At 38.5% G+C, this 21,091-nt stretch overlaps 1 protein-coding gene across 1 annotated transcript in view; it reads left to right on the forward strand.

Moving 5' to 3' along the window:
* Epg5 (ectopic P-granules autophagy protein 5) overlaps positions 1-13,542 on the forward strand; it is a 540,178-nt gene extending 526,636 nt beyond the window's left edge. Inside the window, exons 33-34 of the mRNA XM_067143866.2 lie at positions 8,498-8,623; positions 12,121-13,542. Of these exons, the coding sequence (XP_066999967.2) occupies positions 8,498-8,623; positions 12,121-12,418 (424 nt within the window). The 3' untranslated portion in view covers positions 12,419-13,542. The remainder of the gene's footprint in view (positions 1-8,497; positions 8,624-12,120) is intronic.
* The last annotated feature ends 7,549 nt before the right edge of the window (positions 13,543-21,091 follow it).

Below are 21,091 nucleotides of genomic sequence, written 5' to 3' on the forward strand. Positions count from 1 at the left end.
GCAACCTGTGAAGACAACCAATCTTCATTTGTTCAATTGTTGTTTTTACTTCTTTATCAATGTCGAACCACTGATCAGTAAGTAACCCCTTCGGGTAGCGGAACAGGTGGTAATCGCTCGGTGCAAAGTCCGGGTTGTATGGTGAGTGGTCTGTTTGCTTCCATCTGAAGGACCTGATTAACTCTTGAGTTTGATCAGTAGAATGAGGTTGTACATTGTCATTATCATGCAGCCATAAAACTCCAGATGACATTAGGCCTCATTGCTTATTGTGTACGGCGCACTGAAGGTTCGTCAAGGTCGCACAGTACGGATCTGCATTTATTGTTGTCCCTAGTAGCACAAATTTGACTAACAGAACACCACACCTATCCCAAAACACAGTTGCCATAATAATCCATGTGTTTTTATAAACGGTAATCAAACATTCCAGTTTTATCTACTCCAATTGAGAGGCCGGTTGATCTATTGTCCCTTGTGTGCTCAGATGTATTCCATTTAGAGTGTTGCAAGAACATTTCCGGAAGTCATTATTTCTAGACTGTTTGTCAAACAGCATATATATCGAGCTGACAGACCAAGAGTCAGTTAGTGTTGGACTCCGTGGTGAATCAGTCAGTCAGTGAGACAGTGACAGAGAGACATTGCGGTAAGAGATTGTAGAGTTTGGGTTAGAGTGTGTTGATATCTCTATTTGTCAGAATCGACTTGAGTGAGAGGGTAGTCAGTTTTGCCTTGTGATGGTAAAGTGAATAACCAGTGTATAGACTTGTTAATATCTGTACTTTTCAGAATTGACTGTGTGATGGTGAACTGACTCATCAATGTTAGGACTTGTTGATATCTGTACTTGACAGAATCGACTGTGAATTGCTTCACTGTGTTTCCCTTAATAGTGTTGTGTTGCGTATAACTGTGAGTTGTTAAGGAATAGACGTAGCAGCAATAAAGTAGTTTTATGCAAGTAAGTGAACATATCTCGTGTGATTTTTAACTACACCAAAATAAAATCGCATTGAGAATGATAAAAATGGCGACCATGACAGGACTCTCGGACAATATTTGACTCGAAAATGAAGAATGACCAGAGGACTGTGACGATGTTTGAACAGTTAATTTCCTTCATTCAGACCTAGTCTCAAGAAATAAAGCACCAAATCAATTCTTTGGGCAATGAAGTGCGCTATCTCGAAACCGAGGTGATCACACATGCTGTGCTGGACGACAACGTACCGAATGGGAAGAAGTCCCATGTGATGTTCGCGGTTGTAGAGTCCATAGTCAAGGCCCAGCAGAGGAAGGGAGTAGCCTACGTGAAAATATGACAGCCGTGGAGACATGAGATAAGCCTACAAACAGTGATGGCGGCTCCAGCGTCTTGAAGGTGGCAACTCCATGGGACAGCGGGATTACTTCCTGGTGAACATGCCGGGCCCAGTTTGAGACAGGATCGACATCAGAAGAGCCAAATACCCTATCATCGGACTACGTGGACAGGAGGTGGAAGTACGATTCATCCCTCAGCCATGTTCGACCTGGGAGGAAGTTATGGGAGAATTCAACGGGCGTGGCAGTTTCCATCAGCTGAGAGCCGACTACCGTGTCCAGCTGCAGGAGAGGACTCGGCGCGCCAATGGAACATTGCGGATATTCGACGCCGAGACCAAACGACCAGGCGACGCGACTGTGGACGGTCCGCACTAGTATGACACCAAGCGCAAGGCGGCCGACAACTGCAGTAAGCTCCGCGGCACTGAGATCGCCCAGGGAGGATGTTCGGCATGAAACAGCGCTACGAGGAGGTTCATACAATATTCCAGGAGATGGAGGCAGCGATGGCAATGACACGGCCAGTGGGAACCCCTCTAGGAGATGGAGAACCAATGGGTTCTGAACTGACAACCGACAAACAAGTGTGCCACCTGACCAGGACACTGGTCCCAGCATGGAGCCATGTCCCGGTAAGAACAGTGAGGTCTGCACCCCGGAAAAAGAGAAGACTCAACAGGGCCAAGTACAAGACGGGTGAGCTTGTCCCATGCATCATACCGGTGGACTATGAAGACGCATGGGTCCTGATAGAATACAAAGGTGCGAGCGAAGGGAAAGCCAGCGGAGCTCCGAGTGCCACGCAAGGACCTGCAGATCATCGTCACCAGGAACGAGGACACCAATGACCGGAACCGGCGAATCCCCCAGCCTCCGATCGAACCGCCTAGCTGCAAACTGTGGACTGTGACAGCGCCAGCAAGAGGACTGTGTGACTGAGGGAGTCTGTGTGTAGTTAACCAGTGAGCATAAAAGAGATGAAGACATAAATATAAGGGCACCAAGATATAATTTAAGACCTAGAGTAAGGAATGTACAGGATAGATATTGAAGGTTTCAGGGGGAATAATTGTTATACATACACATAACCTGACTCTTGTAAAACCTTCAGTTAATATATTTAATATATTTTATCTTTTAATTAATGTTAAGTACAACCATGTTTTGTAAATATGTATTGTACATTTGTATAACCTCAAAATCTGTGTGTAGTTGAAAACTGTAGAAAACTCTGTAATGTTCCAATATTGGGTATAACCCACTTTCATTCTGTTACATATGGAGGTTTTTGGAAACTTGCAGTAATGATTTGTCATCCAGATACATGTGAAAACATTAGGAATTATGTAGACAAGTCCACGTGTGTTTATAAACGGTTGTAGAACGTTCTATTTACTCATTTGAACACTCCTGTATTACACTGTTGTATAGGTTATATGTAAACAGGCTTGAGGAAAAACACTAATTAAAAGCATCTGTAAACACCACATTGCACTTTCTGTTTTATTGGTAACATGTTCTAGAATGACAATCTACAGTTTCAATTTTATGATATATTGACTTATTTTAAGAAATTTCGTTGCACTGCTGTTTGCTTGTGAGCTGTAGTTGGATTTTCTCTCTTCAGTAACCAGCAGTAATCTGCCAGCATATTTTTGCTCCATTTCTCATAGATCCTTTCTTCTTGCTTTTTGCTCAGCATTCCTAGGATTGATGTTTCTTGGAGTAAAGTTGCAAATTTAAAGAATGAGAGTGGTCAAATGAAATATATCACACTCAGTAAGGTTATGTATGTTGTTTTATCAGTGCCACATAGTAATGCACAAACAGAAAGAATCTTTAGCATTATAAGAAAAAATCAAACTGAATTTAGGTACTCACTAAGTAGAAATAGATTGTCATTGCTCCTCGTTGAGAAACTAAAAATGGCATCAGATGGTGGTGCTGTATGTTTCAAGAAAAGATTCGCTGAGAAGCAGTTACAAAAGGTGGCATGCTTACAACACTATATTTACACCAGAATAACTAAACAAGTATTTAAATATGTACATTTGTGTTAGGTTAGGTATATTTTAAAAGTGAAAATTGAAATTTGCATCGTCCATGTCGATGCTTCCCTTTTTTCTCTGATTACCCTGATTACTGATTCCCCATTCAAAAGATTGGCAGGTCTGACACTTTGATGCATTTCTCTGTAATGAATCACCATACAAAGATTGGGCCCACGAGAGTTGAAGTCCGATGGTTAGCGCCACCGGCGACAAAAAGTTGACTAACGCTGCTCGGAAGTGATCTGTTGCTATGGGGTTAAAGGCTCTGAAATCATAGCATGTGGGCCTCCTTCCTGCAAGTTGAAGTCCACCCAGAGAGTTCTGGAACCTTCCCCTCCACTATAAAAGCTGGGTCCTTTTGGACCATGTTGTCTTTTCCATCACTCCAGTCAAGAGGTTTAGAGTGTGTTCGTAGTGAAGGCAGGGGGCAAGCCTTGCCCGTCATCGGAAAGCCCACCAGTTCAAGGTAATGGCAGACATCTTTTAATCATGTGATAGTCTCAGAAAGCTTTCTTTCCTAATGTAAATCTATTATCTTTTCAATGTAAATTTTCAAATAAGTCTAAGGACTTTATTCTAACTTAGGGAGTAAAGAGTGTTCACCCTCTTTTAATTACCATTCAACTTGGTATTGTAAAATTTAAAATTTATCTCTTCTCTGGAACTTAAAATTTCTCCATCTAGTCACCTCTGTAGTATAGGCTTAGCCTCTGTAACTTCGGGCCATAAGCCTACATAGGGTTTTAAGTGTTTCAGAGTGTATTTTCAAAGGAGTGCAAGTGTTCTCCTAGCATTTTGGTTTACGGCTGATATATTGAACATTTTCTTTTGATCACTAAAGCCATGTAGAATGGGCACTTATTGCCTCTGTTAACCCTTTGACCGCCAGCCTCATACACGGTGTCCATGTCCTATACCGCCAGGACCTAATGAGCACTTTTTACCTTGCAGTAAATTATTTGTAATAACTTCTGTTCAATTTATGTAAATTGGATGGGCATTTTTTTGTTTCGAAGGTAATGCTTTGGACATTTTATTGATGTAAATTAAAGCACCTTTATTTTATAAATTTTTATTTTATGAATTGATAATTCAAATAAGTATTTCCTTTCTTTGAAAAAAAAAGTATTTCATGATCAAAAACCGTTAAGGAAAAAAAAAAGCTTTTTACTATCAAAAGCTGCATTATCTTAGAGAGGTGGTGTTTCCTATGTTATATATATGAAAAATAGAGCCTTATGTACAATATTACATTTACAATATTATTATTATTATTATTATTATTATTATTATTATTATTATTATTATTATTATTATTATTATTACATTAACATGAAATTTTCTAATCTTACATTATATGCAAATGCTGCAGTTCCTGGTTCGTTTTGTAAAACATTACTACTAATATCTATTTAACATGGACTTAATGCTCAAAAATTCACTTTTTGCCTTAAAAATATGATACAAGAAATTATTTACTAATACTTACACATGTTTCTGACATGCTCTAGCAACTGTGCTTAGGGAGGCACAAAGGGTGTACACTCTTCTTACACTGTTTACAAATGTATCTGGTCTTTTTTCCATTTACCACCTTGACTAGTACTAATCTTTCTGAATACAGAACAGTTGCGTTCTTTTTTTTTCCGGTAAAAGTAAGGGGTTCGTTACCCGCCTGCGGAAGCTGAATTGCTGCTTGGCCATCAAGCCACTCGGCAGCAAGTTCCTCAACTAAACTTGTTGTATATAGTCTTATTTAATCCAATACTAGTCCAAAACATGTATTATACATTATTAAAACAAATAAATAACTTGGAAATTATTTTTTCCGGAACGTCCGATCAATCGGACTTTGGCGGTTAAAGGGTTAAGGTCTAACTATTCCTATTTAAGTCAATCAAAACTTCTTAACAATAACTAATAATCAAATTACAAAATCTTGTTTACCTCACACTGTCAAGCGGGTAAGACAGTGGAAACTGCTTGTATTGATCTTAGAATGTGTTTTGGAGCACAGTTTCCGAGAGTTTTAATTGAATGGAGCAGTGGTGCTCTTTTGAACTACGTAACTGTGGAGCTACAAGCTCTTTCTCCAAGTTATTGTGTACCTGATTGTTAGAATTTCAAATCATTATTGTTACTAGAGCTCACAAGCTCATCTTTGTCTATCAATTGTTATTTGGTGGTATTCATTAAGCCTTGAATTCAGGAAAGAAATAAAATTCAAATTTTAGTTTTAAAATTGTGCTTTGAACTTTTCTCTGTCTACCCATTCACGCCCGCACCTTCTTACACTCTGTGCTCCACGGTATCCCTGTAACAATTTGAATTGTGTATTTTATCCACTAGTTTTATGTTTTAATTTTAACTTTCAGCATGTTATATGTGTTTGTTAATATATTATTGAATTTTAAATTCATTTTATGAAAAAATTAGGCCCTGTGTATCAGATCCACTGATTATTTTAAATTTGTAATCATATTCATTCCAGCCAGTGGGTATATTTTAAAATATAATTTCAGCTCATACCATCAGAGGCCAACATCTTCATCACGTTATGTAAAATGCATGTAAAAAGCCCTCAAGATATCTGCCTTTCATACAGATGGCTTTAACCATTCAGTAGAATTTTGTGAGCAGTGCATTGTTTTTGTGGAACTGGAAAGAGGAAGAGCCTAAGAAAGGATATCAAGAAATAATTTTAAAAAAATAATCTATCAGAAGATGATATTAGAACTGTGGAAGAGAATGGGAAATATTCAAGGCAGTTTTGGTGAATGCTGCTGAAATCAATCAGTCAATACTGATCTGCATTTAGGGCAGTCGCCCAGGTGGCAGATTCCATATCTGTTGCTTTCCTAGCCCTTTCCGAAATGATTTCAAAGAAATTGGAAATTTATTGAACATCTCCCTTGGTAAGTTATTCCAATCCCTAACTCCCCTTCCTATAAATGAATATTTGCCCCAGTTTGTCCTCTTGAATTCCAACTTTATCTTCATATTGTGATCTTTCCTACTTTTATAAACGCCATTCAAACCTATTCGTCTACTAATGTCATTCCACGCCATCTCTCCGCTGACAGCTCGGAACATACCACTTAGTCGAGCAGCTCTTCTTCTTTCTCTCAATTCTTCCCAACCCAAACATTGCAACATTTTTGTAACGCTACTCTTTTGTCGGAAATCACCCAGAACAAATCGAGCTGCTTTTCTTTGGATTTTTTCCAGTTCTTGAATCAGGTAATCCTGGTGAGGGTCCCATACACTGGAACCATACTCTAGTTGGGGTCTTACCAGAGACTTATATGCACTCTCCTTTACATCCTTACTACAACCCCTGAACACCCTCATAACCATGTGCAGAGATCTGTACCCTTTATTTACAATCATATTTATGTGATTACCCCAATGAAGATCTTTCCTTATATTAATACCTAGGTATTTACAATGATCCCCAAAGGGAACTTTCACCCCATCAATGCAGTAATTAAAACTGAGAGGATTTTTCCTATTTGTGAAACAACCTGACTTTTATCCCCGTTTATCATCATACCGTTGCCTACTGTCCATCTCACAATATTATCAAGGTCACGTTGCAGTTGCTCACAATCTTGTAACTTATTTATCACTCTATAGAGAATAACATCATCCACAAAAAGCCTTACCTCTGATTCCACTCCTTTACTCATATCATTTATATATATAAGAAAACATAAAGGTCCGATAACACTGCCCTGAGGAACTCCCCTCTCAACTATTACAGGGTCAGACAAAGCTTCACCTACTCTAACTCTCTGAGATCTATTTTCTAGAAATATAGCAACCCATTCAGTCACTCTTTTGTCTAGTCCAATTGCACTCATTTTTGCCAGTAGTCTCCCATGATCCACCCTATCAAATGCTTTAGACATGTCAATCGCGATACAGTCCATTTGACCTCCAGAATCCAAGATATCTGCTATATCTTGCTGGAATCCTACAAGTTGAGCTTCAGTGGAATAACCTTTCCTAAAACCGAATTGCCTTCTATCGAACCAGTTATTAATTTCACAAACATGTCTAATATAATCAGAAAGAATGCCTTCCCAAAGCTTACATACAATGCATGTCAAACTTACTGGCCTGTAATTTTCAGCTTTATGTCTATCACCCTTTCCTTTATACACAGGGGCTACTATAGCAACTCTCCATTCATCTGGTATAGCTCCTTCGACCAAACAATAATCAAATAAGTACTTCAGATATGGTACTATATTCCAACTCATTGTCTTTAGTATATCCCCAGAAATCTGATCAATTCCAGCTGCTTTTCTAGTTTTCAACTTTTGTATCTTATTGTAAATGTCATTGTTATCATATGTGTTATCATATGTTATCATAGTGTGCTGAAGGACTAGTAACAAGAGAAAAGCAAAGAAAATATCATCGTAATAATAATAGTAATCATAAGCATCAGCTAACAGAGGGAGTAAATATGGTGAAATTTTATGTGCAAAGAAACAGTGCTAAGAAAGAGCAGTGCTTTCTGAGAATGGTTTCATATAAAAACGGAAGGAGCCAATGCAAATCTACAAGACAAAAATGAAGAAATGTAAACAGATGACAAGGGAGGAAAAACGTATGTCCTTGGCTCTCTCTCTTCTGTTACTTCTTGTGCTCATGCTAGCCTATCTTGTTTATGTTCCTGTCTATCTGTATTTACTCTAAATCATTTCATAAGCCATAGCTTGGTTTGCACTTGTTCAATCCTTTCCATTATCTAAATCTTTGGCAAATAACAAGTCACCTGTATTGTTTGGTTGCCGACCCATGCTCTTCACGTTGTTTTCTCTGTACATGCTCAGTATGCATTCTCTCAAGTCCGTGTAGAATTACTAATACGCAGACTTGAGAACTGTGTGTTTAGCTTTCTTCTGTGTTTCTTTGTAAATGCTATCTTATTGACACACTTTGACAGATTATGGATTTGCTAGATTTCATAAGTATTACTATAGTTTTCTGTTGTGTTGCATGTATTGTACTTCATCTTTCTCATTATTTTATGTGTGTCAGACTATAGTTCAAAGCTTCAGTGTAGTTTGCTGTGCATATAGACATATTATTATTCTCTGTTGTAGGTGTCGTCTGCTGAGTCGAGCTATATCTGTCTACGTATTGGCTCAGTTGCCTGATGGAGACCAGACACTTGTGAGAACTTTACCTAATAGCCCAGGAGCATTGGCGTCTACAAACTCTCCCATCAGGTACCAAAATTATACTTCTAATGTACTTATGAGTAATCTGTTCCATCTAAGTTAATGACTGTTACAACTTACGTACATTATCATTATAGACCGTTATGCCTTTCAGCGTTCAGTCTGGAAGTCTCTGTGAATTTACTAAACGTCACCACAATCCTCTATTTGCAACTAGTGCTGTGGTCTCACTTAGTTCTGTAGTGATTACTTGGACTTAATTACTTGGACTCGGAAGACGGCGAGGAATTGTATATATTTTATGGGTTAATTTTATATGTAATGTATTTATGCATTTGTTTGTCTCTCCTCGGTATGTGAATTTTGGAATTGTTTGATTTTATTATGGCTTCAAGATTGTTTCTTTATTATGGGAAGATTAAAGTAAGATGTATTAGGAAACACCCTGTACCACACACGCCAGTTTGGCGTGGGATATTTCCGGTTTCGTAAAGTTGCATCAATTTCGTTCCTTCTCGATGCTTCTTTAACGTTCTTGGTCAGCACTAATTTCTGGGCTCTGATTGGAGAAAATAAAAGTAAATGTGATTGGTAGGTGAAGGAAAAAGGATCGGACGCTCATTGGCTGTTGTAAGGTTTCCTAATTTCTGGAGAGAAGCGTTTCGCTAGAGCCTTGCTCTTCCTAGGCGTCTTTTTTGTTTGACCAGTGAAAGGAAAGGTTGCCTTCAAGGTAACGGATCTTCTTGGCCCTTCTATCAGGTAAGCACTTAGTCGTTTTTCACCTTTCTGGTATTTAGTTTCAAGTGTTTCATTTAATTTATTTTCCTTCAGCTTCCAAATTTTATTAAAATGACTTAGCCGTTTCGGTAAGTCGCGTCACATTTGTAAAGAGACAATTCCCACTTTGTTGATTTTGTAAATTATGTATTCGACGCCTTTCGATTTAATCATAATATGTAAATTTCACCCTGGGGCTGTCTCGTTAATTCTGCTTCATCTTGGAGTATTCGCCTTTAGAACGGGAACCCTTTCTCAGAAGTGTTTGTGGGGGGGCTGCCTACTGAAGATGCTCTGCACCAAGATTATATTTGCCGGGCTGAGTGGCTCAGACGGTTAAGGCGCTGGCCTTCTGACCCCAACTTGGCAGGTTCGATCCTGGCTCAGGCCGGTGGTATTTGAAGGTGCTCAAATACGTCAGCCTCGTGTCGGTAGATTTACAGGCACGTAAAAGAACTCCTGCGGGACTAAATTCCGGCACCTCGGCGTCTCCGAAAACCGTAAAAGAGTAGTTAGTGGGACGTAAAACAAATAACATTATTAAGATTATATTTTAAATGTTGTTCCCTTTCTTACATGTACATCTTCATTATAGTGGAATGTCATGTGTGATGTTCCGGTATAAGATTAGATAACTAAATGCTACCCTCGGGGTAAATTGTAATTACTGCTGGATTTCTGTTTTCAAATTTTAATGCTGTATTTTGTTATTGATTTATGTTTTAATTTGCATCTAAATTTGTTAAGTAAAGTTTAGGATTACATTTGACTTCACTTCTTCAGCATTGCCAATAACTTCCACTGCCTAGATATGGTTCCCAGCTGCTTCCCTGTTATCCTTTCTTAGCCGTCATGTTGGTTATCCTGTTATTATTTTCTGTGCTTAATGTGCTTATAGTCTTAATTTCGTACATATTGTCATGTCTTGTGTTAGTGTGCAACTATGTGAATGCACAACGGTAGCAAACATTAATATTTCTATTACTTGTAACCTTTCCTTATTTAGGGGTTACGAGTTCTATACCTCTCATGCTTTAAATCATTAGAAACTGAATCTAACCATAGTCATTTTGGTCTCCCTCTACCCCTCTTACCCTCCATAGTAGAATCCATTATTCTTCTAGGTAACTTATCCTCCTCCATTCATCCCACATGATCCCACCCCACAACTTAATTTGCTTTTATATTGATTCTGATATTTATTTTACAGAAGTTATCTACCATTTAGTGTGGTAGTCTGATTGAGAGTAATTATGTCTGGGTGTAATTTAACATATGGAAAACCTGAGGCTAATTGTCATAGGGCTTAAAAACACACAGAAATGTTGATATAAACATATGGTTAATGTTGCTTAGTTTCTGGTGTGCAGATAAAAATCGTTAGAAACTGAGTCTAACCATAGTCGTCTTGGTCTCCCTATACCCTTCTTACCCTCCATAACAGAGTCCATTATTCTCCTAGGTAACCTATTCTCCATTCGTCTCACATGACCCGAAGATGTTGCTCTTTTTTATTTTAAGCTATATGTAATTATACATCTAAATTCAAACCTCATTGTTTGAGAAGCCTTTCTCGTGGACAGTCAAGATTTTCTTCTGAAGACGCAGAGCAAAGTTCTCTGCGAAACGTAAAGAATTTTACCTTATTTTCTTGACATGGCATAAGCCCAAAAGCCTATATCATGTGTACATGTAATTACCTTCTCAGTATAACATGTTCGTTTTGCTTTTATTCAAAATCACATGCCATTTTTGCCGCAGCAGCTAGTAGTTACATAATCAAGGATTAGCAGATATGCACCTTATGTATGGACATACATTTTTTCTCTTGCTGTAGAGCAAACTTAGATTTGCAATTCCCAGACAGAACAGGTAGGTCGAGAGAGACTGACTTGGTAGCCTGCTCCTCTCCTGATCTCGCTCCATTGGATTTTTACTTATGGGGTTATATAGAGACCACTTTGTATTGAAGACCTATTCATAACATGGAAATCCTATGCCAGTGACTTGGAGAAGGTTGTCAGTAGGTATGGCAGACCCCTAGAAAGAGTAAGGCAGTCAAGGATACAGTGCTTAAAAATGTATGTTAAAAGCTTATGGTGGCTATTTTGAATACCTTATGTAGAGGTTTTTGTAAATGAAAATTCATGTAAGATACTAATTAAATATGAACAGCACAATGGCTGTAAATCCAAAACTAAATGAAACGAACCATTTGTTTATAGGAACATTTTTCCTAGTTTTTATGTCCTTTATCACTTCCCCAGGGGTTTGTCACATGTTTTTTTAGTTATACTCAGTATGTGTGTGAGGAATATGTATAAATAGAAAGTAGTGATAATAACACCTTATACAGTGAAACATGGAAGAAATACTGGAATGTATGGATATTTTCCCAAGGTTGTGAACTATTTTGAATTTAACTTTGCAAATATACAGGGCCCATGCAGTCGGCATACATAAAGTCTTGCTGTTTTCTTTATATATGAATGAAATGTTGAGGATCAAATTTTGAGGAAAAGCTCAATGCCTAGATAAAAGTGTCAGACATCACCCACTTGTTGAGTCCATCAACATTTTTTCAGAAAGTAACTAACCAGTTTTAAAGGATAAAACATTATTTCATCATTCACATTTTCATCATTCTGTAAATGTGTATAGTATAGTTAATGTAACCTCCTTGTTCTGAAGTTTCTTATATTCTAATTGAACGTTTCAAAAGAGATTTCTTCTTACATTCTCCCAATAACTGATTCTTTTTTTCTTAGGTGCAGTACTCCAGAAGGAACGGTTCCCATCCAGCAACCTCGCGGAATGTTGTGTCGCAGATCAAACACTCCCGAATGTGCTCTGCCTACTCCTAGTGCTGAGGCCATCAAGGCTCTGGCAAACTTGGAAGCTCTAACAACTAATAAGAACTATCAAGAACTAAAGAACTGTATTGACTTGGCTGTGAAATACTGTGTAGATCCTAATAACTCTTTGCATAATGCCAGTCAGATCCTTGGAAAACTAGCCACAGAACTGTATCAGCAGCAATATCTACTGGGGCTAAAAGGATTGTAATATAAGACAACTTCCCATCTTTTGTTTTGAAATTTTATATGTGAAGTATCTACATATGTATATATTGCTCATTCTGTCTGTTATTTTTAACATTTTATTGTTTTTAGTTTTTTAAATTTGCTCATTCTGTGATAGTCAGGTAGGAAGATATGCTTCTTCATGTATGTGCTGTTATGGTAAAGTTAAACTTACCATTCAGAGCTCATGTAGAATATTATGGTATAAGTTCACAATTATTATAACACCACATAACTAGGAACAGTTTACCATGCAATTTCTATTTTGTGGCTGCAGTATTATGTGATGTATATACTGAATGTCTGGAGGATCATAGATATTGTGATATTGAATGTTTGAATACAAGGCCTTGGTATGGTTTTTGATATAAGATGGATCAGTCTTTGAATTAGGAAATCTGAGAAATTATTGCTCAAATCATTATTCTGACACTGGTAGTTCACAACTTCATGTATGTATTATGTGACTTTGTAAGTCATCCTCTACAGGGTTGCCAGATATGTCAGATCAAAATATTCACTCAGTCTCGTGAGACCAGCTGAGGATATGCCTAACATCAGAGGCAGCAGATCCAGTCAGGAATGCCAAGCAGTACAAATAAGGATGTTCTCGCAGTGTCTGTGCGGCACTCCAGTATCTGCTGGCCATAGGGCTGGATAGCAGTTGCTTTGGCAGGTTAATGGGCTGTGGCACCAGATGTTTGCCCGTTTGTTTTATTTCATATATTTATGTGCGTGTATCAAAAGAACAGAAATAACATACATTCTTCTCAGGAAATCATTTTTCTGTGTTCATACTAAAGTAAGAATAATAACCCAAGCATTTTCCTGCTACAGGTTATCATTATTTTCATCATTGGCTTTCTTTTTGTTCATATCGGCCTATCAAGGACCACATTATTTCAGCGTGCCTCTCTGGGCTTTGATCTTTGCCCAGTTCTCCTTCATTCGTTGCCAGTGTTGTTCTTTTCAGTCCTCTCTCCAGTCTTTCCTGTCTTCAACTTTGGTCTTTCTTGAAAACCCTGGTGGTTTTTGAGTTTCCTCCTGAGTGAGTTACATTCTTTTATCTTCTGAAGTGATCCCCATCTCCTGTAGGTCCCTTTTAACCTCCTTGAACCAAGTTGGCTGAGTCATCTTATTTTTAAAATAGGTGGAGATCCAGTTTGATAATCATGTTGGTTTCATTCTTAGCAAGTGGCCACAAAATTATTATTATTATTATTATTATTATTATTATTATTATTATTATTATTATTATTATTATTATATTATGGGTTAAAATAGTGTTCATAGCAGATGGTATTACTGTATAAATACGAGAAATTTGCCTGATATTGCAGTGCTAAAGGATCAAAGGAAAAAGAGCCATTTAATATTAACCACTCAACGTGGAGTGCCGTACACTGCACACGGACTCCCCAACGCTCTCTGTCGCAGAGTGACGTACATTGCACGCGTGTAGCAGCTTCTGATTTGTGCTTCCATCTAGCGAATATTTCTTGAACCATTACAAATGTAGTAAGATGTATCTACAGACGAAGCATCGACCTTTCATTGGATGCATATATCTATCGAATTTTTATCGATCACATATGATGTATCGCGTCTGAAAAAATCAACAAGTTCTGTTGTTGACATCATGGCAGCTAGACGTTTTCTTATGATCACAAATTCGAAGATTAACTATGTTTTATCGTATGATGATACGGAAATCAAATCAAAAATTGGATGTATGGCTTTTCAGGCATTTGCTCTATTAACCAGCATTTCGTCTTAGGTCTGACACTAGACTCGTCAGAGTGGGATGTGTCAGACCCTACCCACTGATGCTGGGGTGTATGCAGGTGAACTTATCAGAAGCCTCTTATGTGGCACAGTCTGATAACTGCATACAGGAGATAAAACTCCACAATGGAATTAATGCCCGCCTAGCAATTCCAAATGGTAATACTAAATTCCCATGAAGGGAATTAGATATTTTTCCACCAATAGAGCATATAAAAAATCAGATCAAAAATTGGATGTATGGCTTTTCAGGCGTTTGCTCTATTAACCAGCATTTCGTCTTAGGTCTGACACTAGACTCGTCAGAGTGGGATGTGTCAGACCCTACCCACTGATGCTGGGGTGTATGCAGGTGAAAGCCTCTTATGTGGCACAGTCTGATAACTGCATACGGGAGATAAAACTCCACAATGGAATTAATGCCCGCCTAGCAATTCCAAATGATTTTTGATATGCTCTATTGGTGGAAAAATATCTAATTCCCTTCATGGGAATTTAGTATTACCATTTGATGATACGGAAAGTTTAGTTTCGTTAAGCAAGGACACGGATATATAATTCCGGAGTGAAAGTAGTGATTGTGACATTGATATTGCTTTTGATACACGGGAAAATATCGCCGTAATGTTATTAATGGTGGGTTTGTGTGAGAAGACATGGATAATTATAGAAGGCAAAAGAACATGTTTATGGCAAATTATGGGTCTCAGAATGCTGCAAAGAACTGCTTTGTTCTGTGTCTTGTGTAAAAAATGTTTAGTTGTTTTCTACTGTGGAGTTCGTAAAGAATAGGGAGATATTTATTTTCAACTTCGCATGCGGTCGCACAGTATGTTATTTCCTTTCCGATCGAGGGTAAATGAATGTGTACCAGTTACTTTTGAGGAAATGTATGTAGTTTTTGCATTGTACAGTACAGTACAGTACAGCACAGTATAGTACAGAAACCTGTATTGAGATCTTATTTTTCAAAAAATCCGGGTACTAGCTACTTCTATATTTGATTCAGCCATATCTCTTGTTCGATTTGAAAGCTCAGAAGAGTCCTGTACTTCATTGACCATGGATAATTCCAGTAAATTATGCTGTTTATGTGTTTATGCACTAATAACATACTGAACATTTTCGTAAAATTCATTGAACCGTTTATCATTTACACCCGATCAACTAAAAGCCTGCACTCGTATGCTTGGTGTTATACTCCTCCCACAGCACAGGGTAGTCAGGTAGTGAAAGTCTTCCCACGCTGAGAGGTTAATTAAACACACAAGGTCTTTTAGATTTCTTGATATTACACTTCTTCTATTTATCTTCCATTATGTAGAAATTGTTATTACAAAATGCAGAGAAAGGCACAAGCGAAGCCATTTTTGTACAGGTCAAGAAGTGCCTTGAAAGAATGAAAATTGAAAGGCTTCCACTATCTGTAATCTCGGCACTTAACAAGGGAAGTCTTTGAAACATTACACTCTGATTCTGTTCTAAGTTTGCATCGGCTAGAATTAATACACATTTCAAAAGTGCCTAGATTAATATTTAATGCTATATTTCATCACTGAATGTTGTGAAAATTTGTGTAGAGATGCACTGTGCAGTAGTTCATGGCTGAGGTAGGGTTGAGAAGCATGAGTCACGGTCACACTGTCTTACTGTCCATGACAAGGTAATGATTTAGGAATAGCATGGAAGACACAACAGAAAGAAAAGCATCCACTGGTATGATAAAATGGTGGTGAAAATGAACAATCTTGTGTTATATTTGACAACTAGCATGTGCCCGCAGCTTTGCCCGCGTTTATTAATTCAGCCGTTAGATATTTCTAAAATATTTATTTAAAAACAAATTAAAACATTATATTTATTAACTCACATTATTTTGACGAAAATTGCATGAAATAAATTATCTTATTTTTATTATATTGTTACTTTCAGTGCTTAAGGTACCGGGTTGATGGATGGTACAAATAATATTAAAACCATGTAAAAGACCATGTTATATTATACAAAATATATTGTTTCCTTATAGAGCTTTGGAATAAACTATATTAATGTCCTTCCATTTGGAGGTAAGACGTATACTGTATTCTGCTTGCCTTTCGAACTCTTGAACAATCTACGTACAGTTGACAATGGCAGAAGCACCGTTTTTGAAGATGGAGTCCTACAACTTTAGCGATTGTCCAATGTCGAAATTTCAGATCTCTGTGTCTCGTAGATTTGACTGGGCTTCGCACACACACACACACAAACACTTCCGAATATTACGGGCTGGTGGCTCCTCGTGTCGCAGACCGAAAATGGCTTACTACTCAATGGACTTGCAGTCCGAGGAATACTACTTCGCCCGCAGCTTGCTCAGTCATCATGGTGGCTTCAATAATATTCGTCATGAATTTCAGAGCCGTGTTCATTGCAGAAAGGAGGATTCATATTCCTGAGAAGGATAATCAGTGCCACAATCGTCCACCCCAAGATGTTCGAGGGTGCTCCAGGTGACTCCAAATTGTTCAAAATCTGTGTCGTGTAGTTGACAGCCTCATCGGTATGACATGTAGTGTCGATAGATTTTTCAGTTTATAGAAAACCGGATAATTCTTGTGAGTGTTGCTTGTTGGTGATGTTGACAGCTTCATGTCTTGGTGCAAGAATTGCTCTTAGACACAGCTATGCGTCTTAGATGAAAACCTGTTCCCACCTGTGACAAACATTTTAGATCATTGTTTGCCGTGGATTTGGCTGGGCGTCGCACACATGAACACAGACAGACAGACAGACAAACACTTCCTTGTGCACATAGCGCACTCCTCTCGAATAGCTCAAGACTTTACGTCTCAATCCAAAGGTCGAATCACCATCAAGAGCGTCATATGCCCTCACACCATACAAGACCAAAAACGACTTCCTACTCCGTGGACGTAAAATGGCTCCTTGAATTGTGTTCTCTGCTTATCTTATGTACGTTGCCTAGTGACAGTGACTCTATGCATTTAATCTTGGTGACAGCACGTTGGATTGTCATATCCCAATACACGTTTTCCAATGGTTTTTTGTTCATACCTCACCAACGAAAACGAAAATATAAATTCTGGCTTGGATGTGCATTCGGACCCCCTTCCATCTACCTATGTTCAAAATTTCATATCTCTGCGTGCTGTAGATTTTGCTGGGCATCGCGCAAAGACAGACACCATAAACAGGTTCCTACGCCCTGGACGTAAAATGGCTCCTTGAATTGTGTTCTTTACCTACCTTATGTACGTTGCCTAGCGACAGTGACTCCTTGCATTTAATCTTGGTGACAGCACGTTGAATTGTCATATCCCAATACACGTTTTCCGATGGTTTTTCGTTCATAACTCACCAACGAAAGCAAAAATGAAAATTCCGGCTTCGAGGTGCATTCGGGCCCCATTCCATCTACCTATGTTCAAAATTTCAGATCTCTTCCTGCTGTAGATTTTGCTGGGAATCACGCCCAGACACACAGACACACAGACATACAAACACTTCCTTTTATTATTATAGATACAGCACACATGGTTATGTTTAAAAACACCATGTTGTCGACTATCGACTAGAGCACAAAGCCTATACATTAGGCAGTGTATTTTCAATTTTTGTTGGGTTAATACTTTAATGTGCAATGTTGTGTGTATTATTCGTAACACTCAACTGTCTGTATGCTATATGTCCGAGCGGAAGAATAATGTTAGGAACTCGACTATTGAAACTGCCGCAAGTCAAACCTTACTGTACTGTGGAAGTTTTTGTTTTCGTTATGTCTTCATACTACTCCGGAATTATCAACCTGTCGTGGTCAGCTGACAGTCAACTATACGACTGTGACTCACCAGTCTCAGTCTTACTTCAGCCATGAGCTGCTGCATGGTGTGTCTTCGTGCATATTTTCACCACTTTCAACATTTAAAATATGGCATTAAATATTAATCAGGGCACATACGGTTTTCACTTTTGAAATGTACACTAACTCAGTTACCAGGATGTATAATTTGAACAAAATCAGGGTGAAACACTTCGAAGACTTCCCTTTTAAGCTGGTTGGCTATATGCTCAGCCACTAGGCAAATAAGAAGCTAGAATGACACCAAATGTGCTCCTGTTAAGTTATAAATTCTTCCATTAATTAAATAAAGAAACTAGGGACAGCACTATTTTATCATCTTAATTGAATTTTCTTTTATTTAATGACAGCCTATGTGACTCAACAATGTAAAATATTGAGTATTTTTGTTTCTAATTGAATTCACAGTGTGCAATGTTGTTGATAATGATCATTCTTTTCAAATTACTTTTGCATACATTTCACATTTCTAGTTTTGTAAATACTGTATTTACTCGTGTAATTAATGCACTTTGACTAAAAATATAGATGAAAAATCCAGATACACAAATTATTTTTGTAATTCTGACGTACAAAAAAATGTGTTTACAATGAAAGGTAGATACTTTATATATATATATATATATATATATACAAGACTCTTAGAAAATGTCCCATGATCGTTGAGGCGTGTAGTCTTTATAATGTGACACTGTGGTTCACTGGTTCGAATCCGGTGGTGAAAAAAAATTTCACCATCAGAATGTTGGCCAGCAGCGTAGGAAGGAAAGGTGGTGGTATACAATTTCTAATCACTAGACTGCATGCCAAGAACGTGGGTTCAATCCCAAACTTCTCCGCATTGTTCGTATGGAGTGAAGACATGGTTCTGTTGATAGTGATTTCCGTCATTGGATCAGGGATCTTCTAGCCTTGAGCAGACCCCTTGGTGTTACTGAATGGGAATAGGCTATGTATCAACACTGAGTACCACCCTCTTCCTATATCACAGTCATCATCATCATCATTACCACCACTACCACCACACACACATACATTCTCTCTCTCTCCCTCCCTCCCTCCCTCAGATGTGCAGGCCGCCCATGGGAGTCAACTAGAATGACCTGCTCTGGGCTTCTCCAGAGGCTAAACACAATGACAAATAAACCATCAGGAAATACACAAATTGATCGTCATTTGGTGTAAAATTATCAAGTCAGTTTTTTTTATCAACAGTCAAATAATACCAATATAGTTGGTCCGTTATTGGACATTATAAATTGAGTCGGGCTGAGTGGCTCAGTCTGGTGGTATTTGAAGGTGCTCATATACATCAGCCTCATTTCAGTAGATTTACTGGCACGTAAAAGAACTCCTGCGGGACTAAATTCCGGCACCTCTGCGTCTCCGAAAACCGTAAAAGTAGTTAGTGGGACGTAAAGCAAATAACATTATTATTATTATTATTATTATTGTTATTATTATTATTATTATTATTATTAACATTATAAATTTTCTAGCTAACCCATTCCTGGTTGCCAGCATTTCGCCCCAGTGTGCTAAGTTGGGCTCATCAGTTGGTAAATAGCACACCTACCAAGATGCATGGCTAGTGCATACCGTGGAGGCCATTGCGTAGGCTACTTGGAGCCACCAATGGAGTCCGATAATGGACCAACTCATCATCATCATCATCTGCAGTTTCCAGCTGTTGGCTGGGTCTGGACCAGCTATATTGGTATTATATATTTACTCATTCAGGATAAATAATTCAGGTTCCCTATGGAAATGAACATCTATATCAGGGCCTCTCAAACGCCCAAACTCTCACGCGTGCAGAGCGAGGTGCATAGGCTCTGTGCACTGTGCATCGGTACGCTTCGCCTCAACTCGGCTCGACTCGGATGGTGTAGTGTGCTGAGAGCGACGAAGCGTTTGGTGGTAGACGACGTGTTTATGAGTGAAATAGATAAGCGCACAACAACATAATAATGGAGCAACCTGTTTCGAAGAAAGCAAAGACTTCCGAAAGTCCATTTCAATCGAACTGGGAACTTTCGTTTTTTTTTTTTTTTGTCTGTCCTCACGATAACGCCAAATGCTTAATCTGTGGGACGATAGGGACGATAATTACGTGCGTAAGAAAATCGTCTGCTGAAAGACACTACAACAGACTACATTCGGAAAATTATTGTGAAATCATAGGAAACGTCAGAGAGAAAGAATTAAGGAAGTTGAAACATCTTGAAGAAGAGCATTCTATATCCACAAATGAGGTTTGTTCCAGTACTGTAGCATTTTCATTGTGGTTACGGGTTCTGCATTTTTTTAAATTATGTTTACATTCCTCTCAAACATGTATGTCAATGGCCTAGATTGAATACCTCGTATCTCACAAAGTTCTTCATATCCATTATTTCCCTTAAGACTGGTCACGCCTTCCAGCCGCATCTGGATATGCAGTCCATCGGAGCAATGTTCGTTGGGTTTATTTTCCTATGCTTACAAGTAAAGGAAAATGAACCTTATAAAAATTATACTCTAGGAGTTAGTAAATACGTCACTCAGACATACTTTCCTATAGTACGGTACGGTAAGGTTCATTTCCCTTCACACATTGGCAGAGGAAGAAAGAACACAACGAACATTATTCTGATGGCCTGCAAATTCATATGTGGCTGGGAGACGTAACTAGTCTTAAAGGAAATAATGGATAGGAAGAACTTTGTGAGATACGAGGTATTCATTCTAGGCCATCGATGTGTATTTCTAATTCACTTTTTTATTTTTTTTAATAACACTGGTAACCTTGTCCCATACAACTGAGCGTCTCCGCTCACCACACGTAAACATTTCGCAGTGGGGGAGAAACAGCAGTGAAGGTGAGGAACGCGGAGACAGGCCGAACGGGTGAGACAGGTGTGGGGAGAGAGGAGTGGAGGGGCCTGCACTCTGGTCAACCAAGCGAAGTCGTCTTTGCACCGTGCACAGTGCATGCACCACGCGCATGCACCCTGAGAGGCCCTGATC

Source organism: Anabrus simplex, chromosome 3, assembly GCF_040414725.1.
Source record: "Anabrus simplex isolate iqAnaSimp1 chromosome 3, ASM4041472v1, whole genome shotgun sequence".
NCBI lineage: Eukaryota > Metazoa > Arthropoda > Insecta > Orthoptera > Tettigoniidae > Anabrus > Anabrus simplex.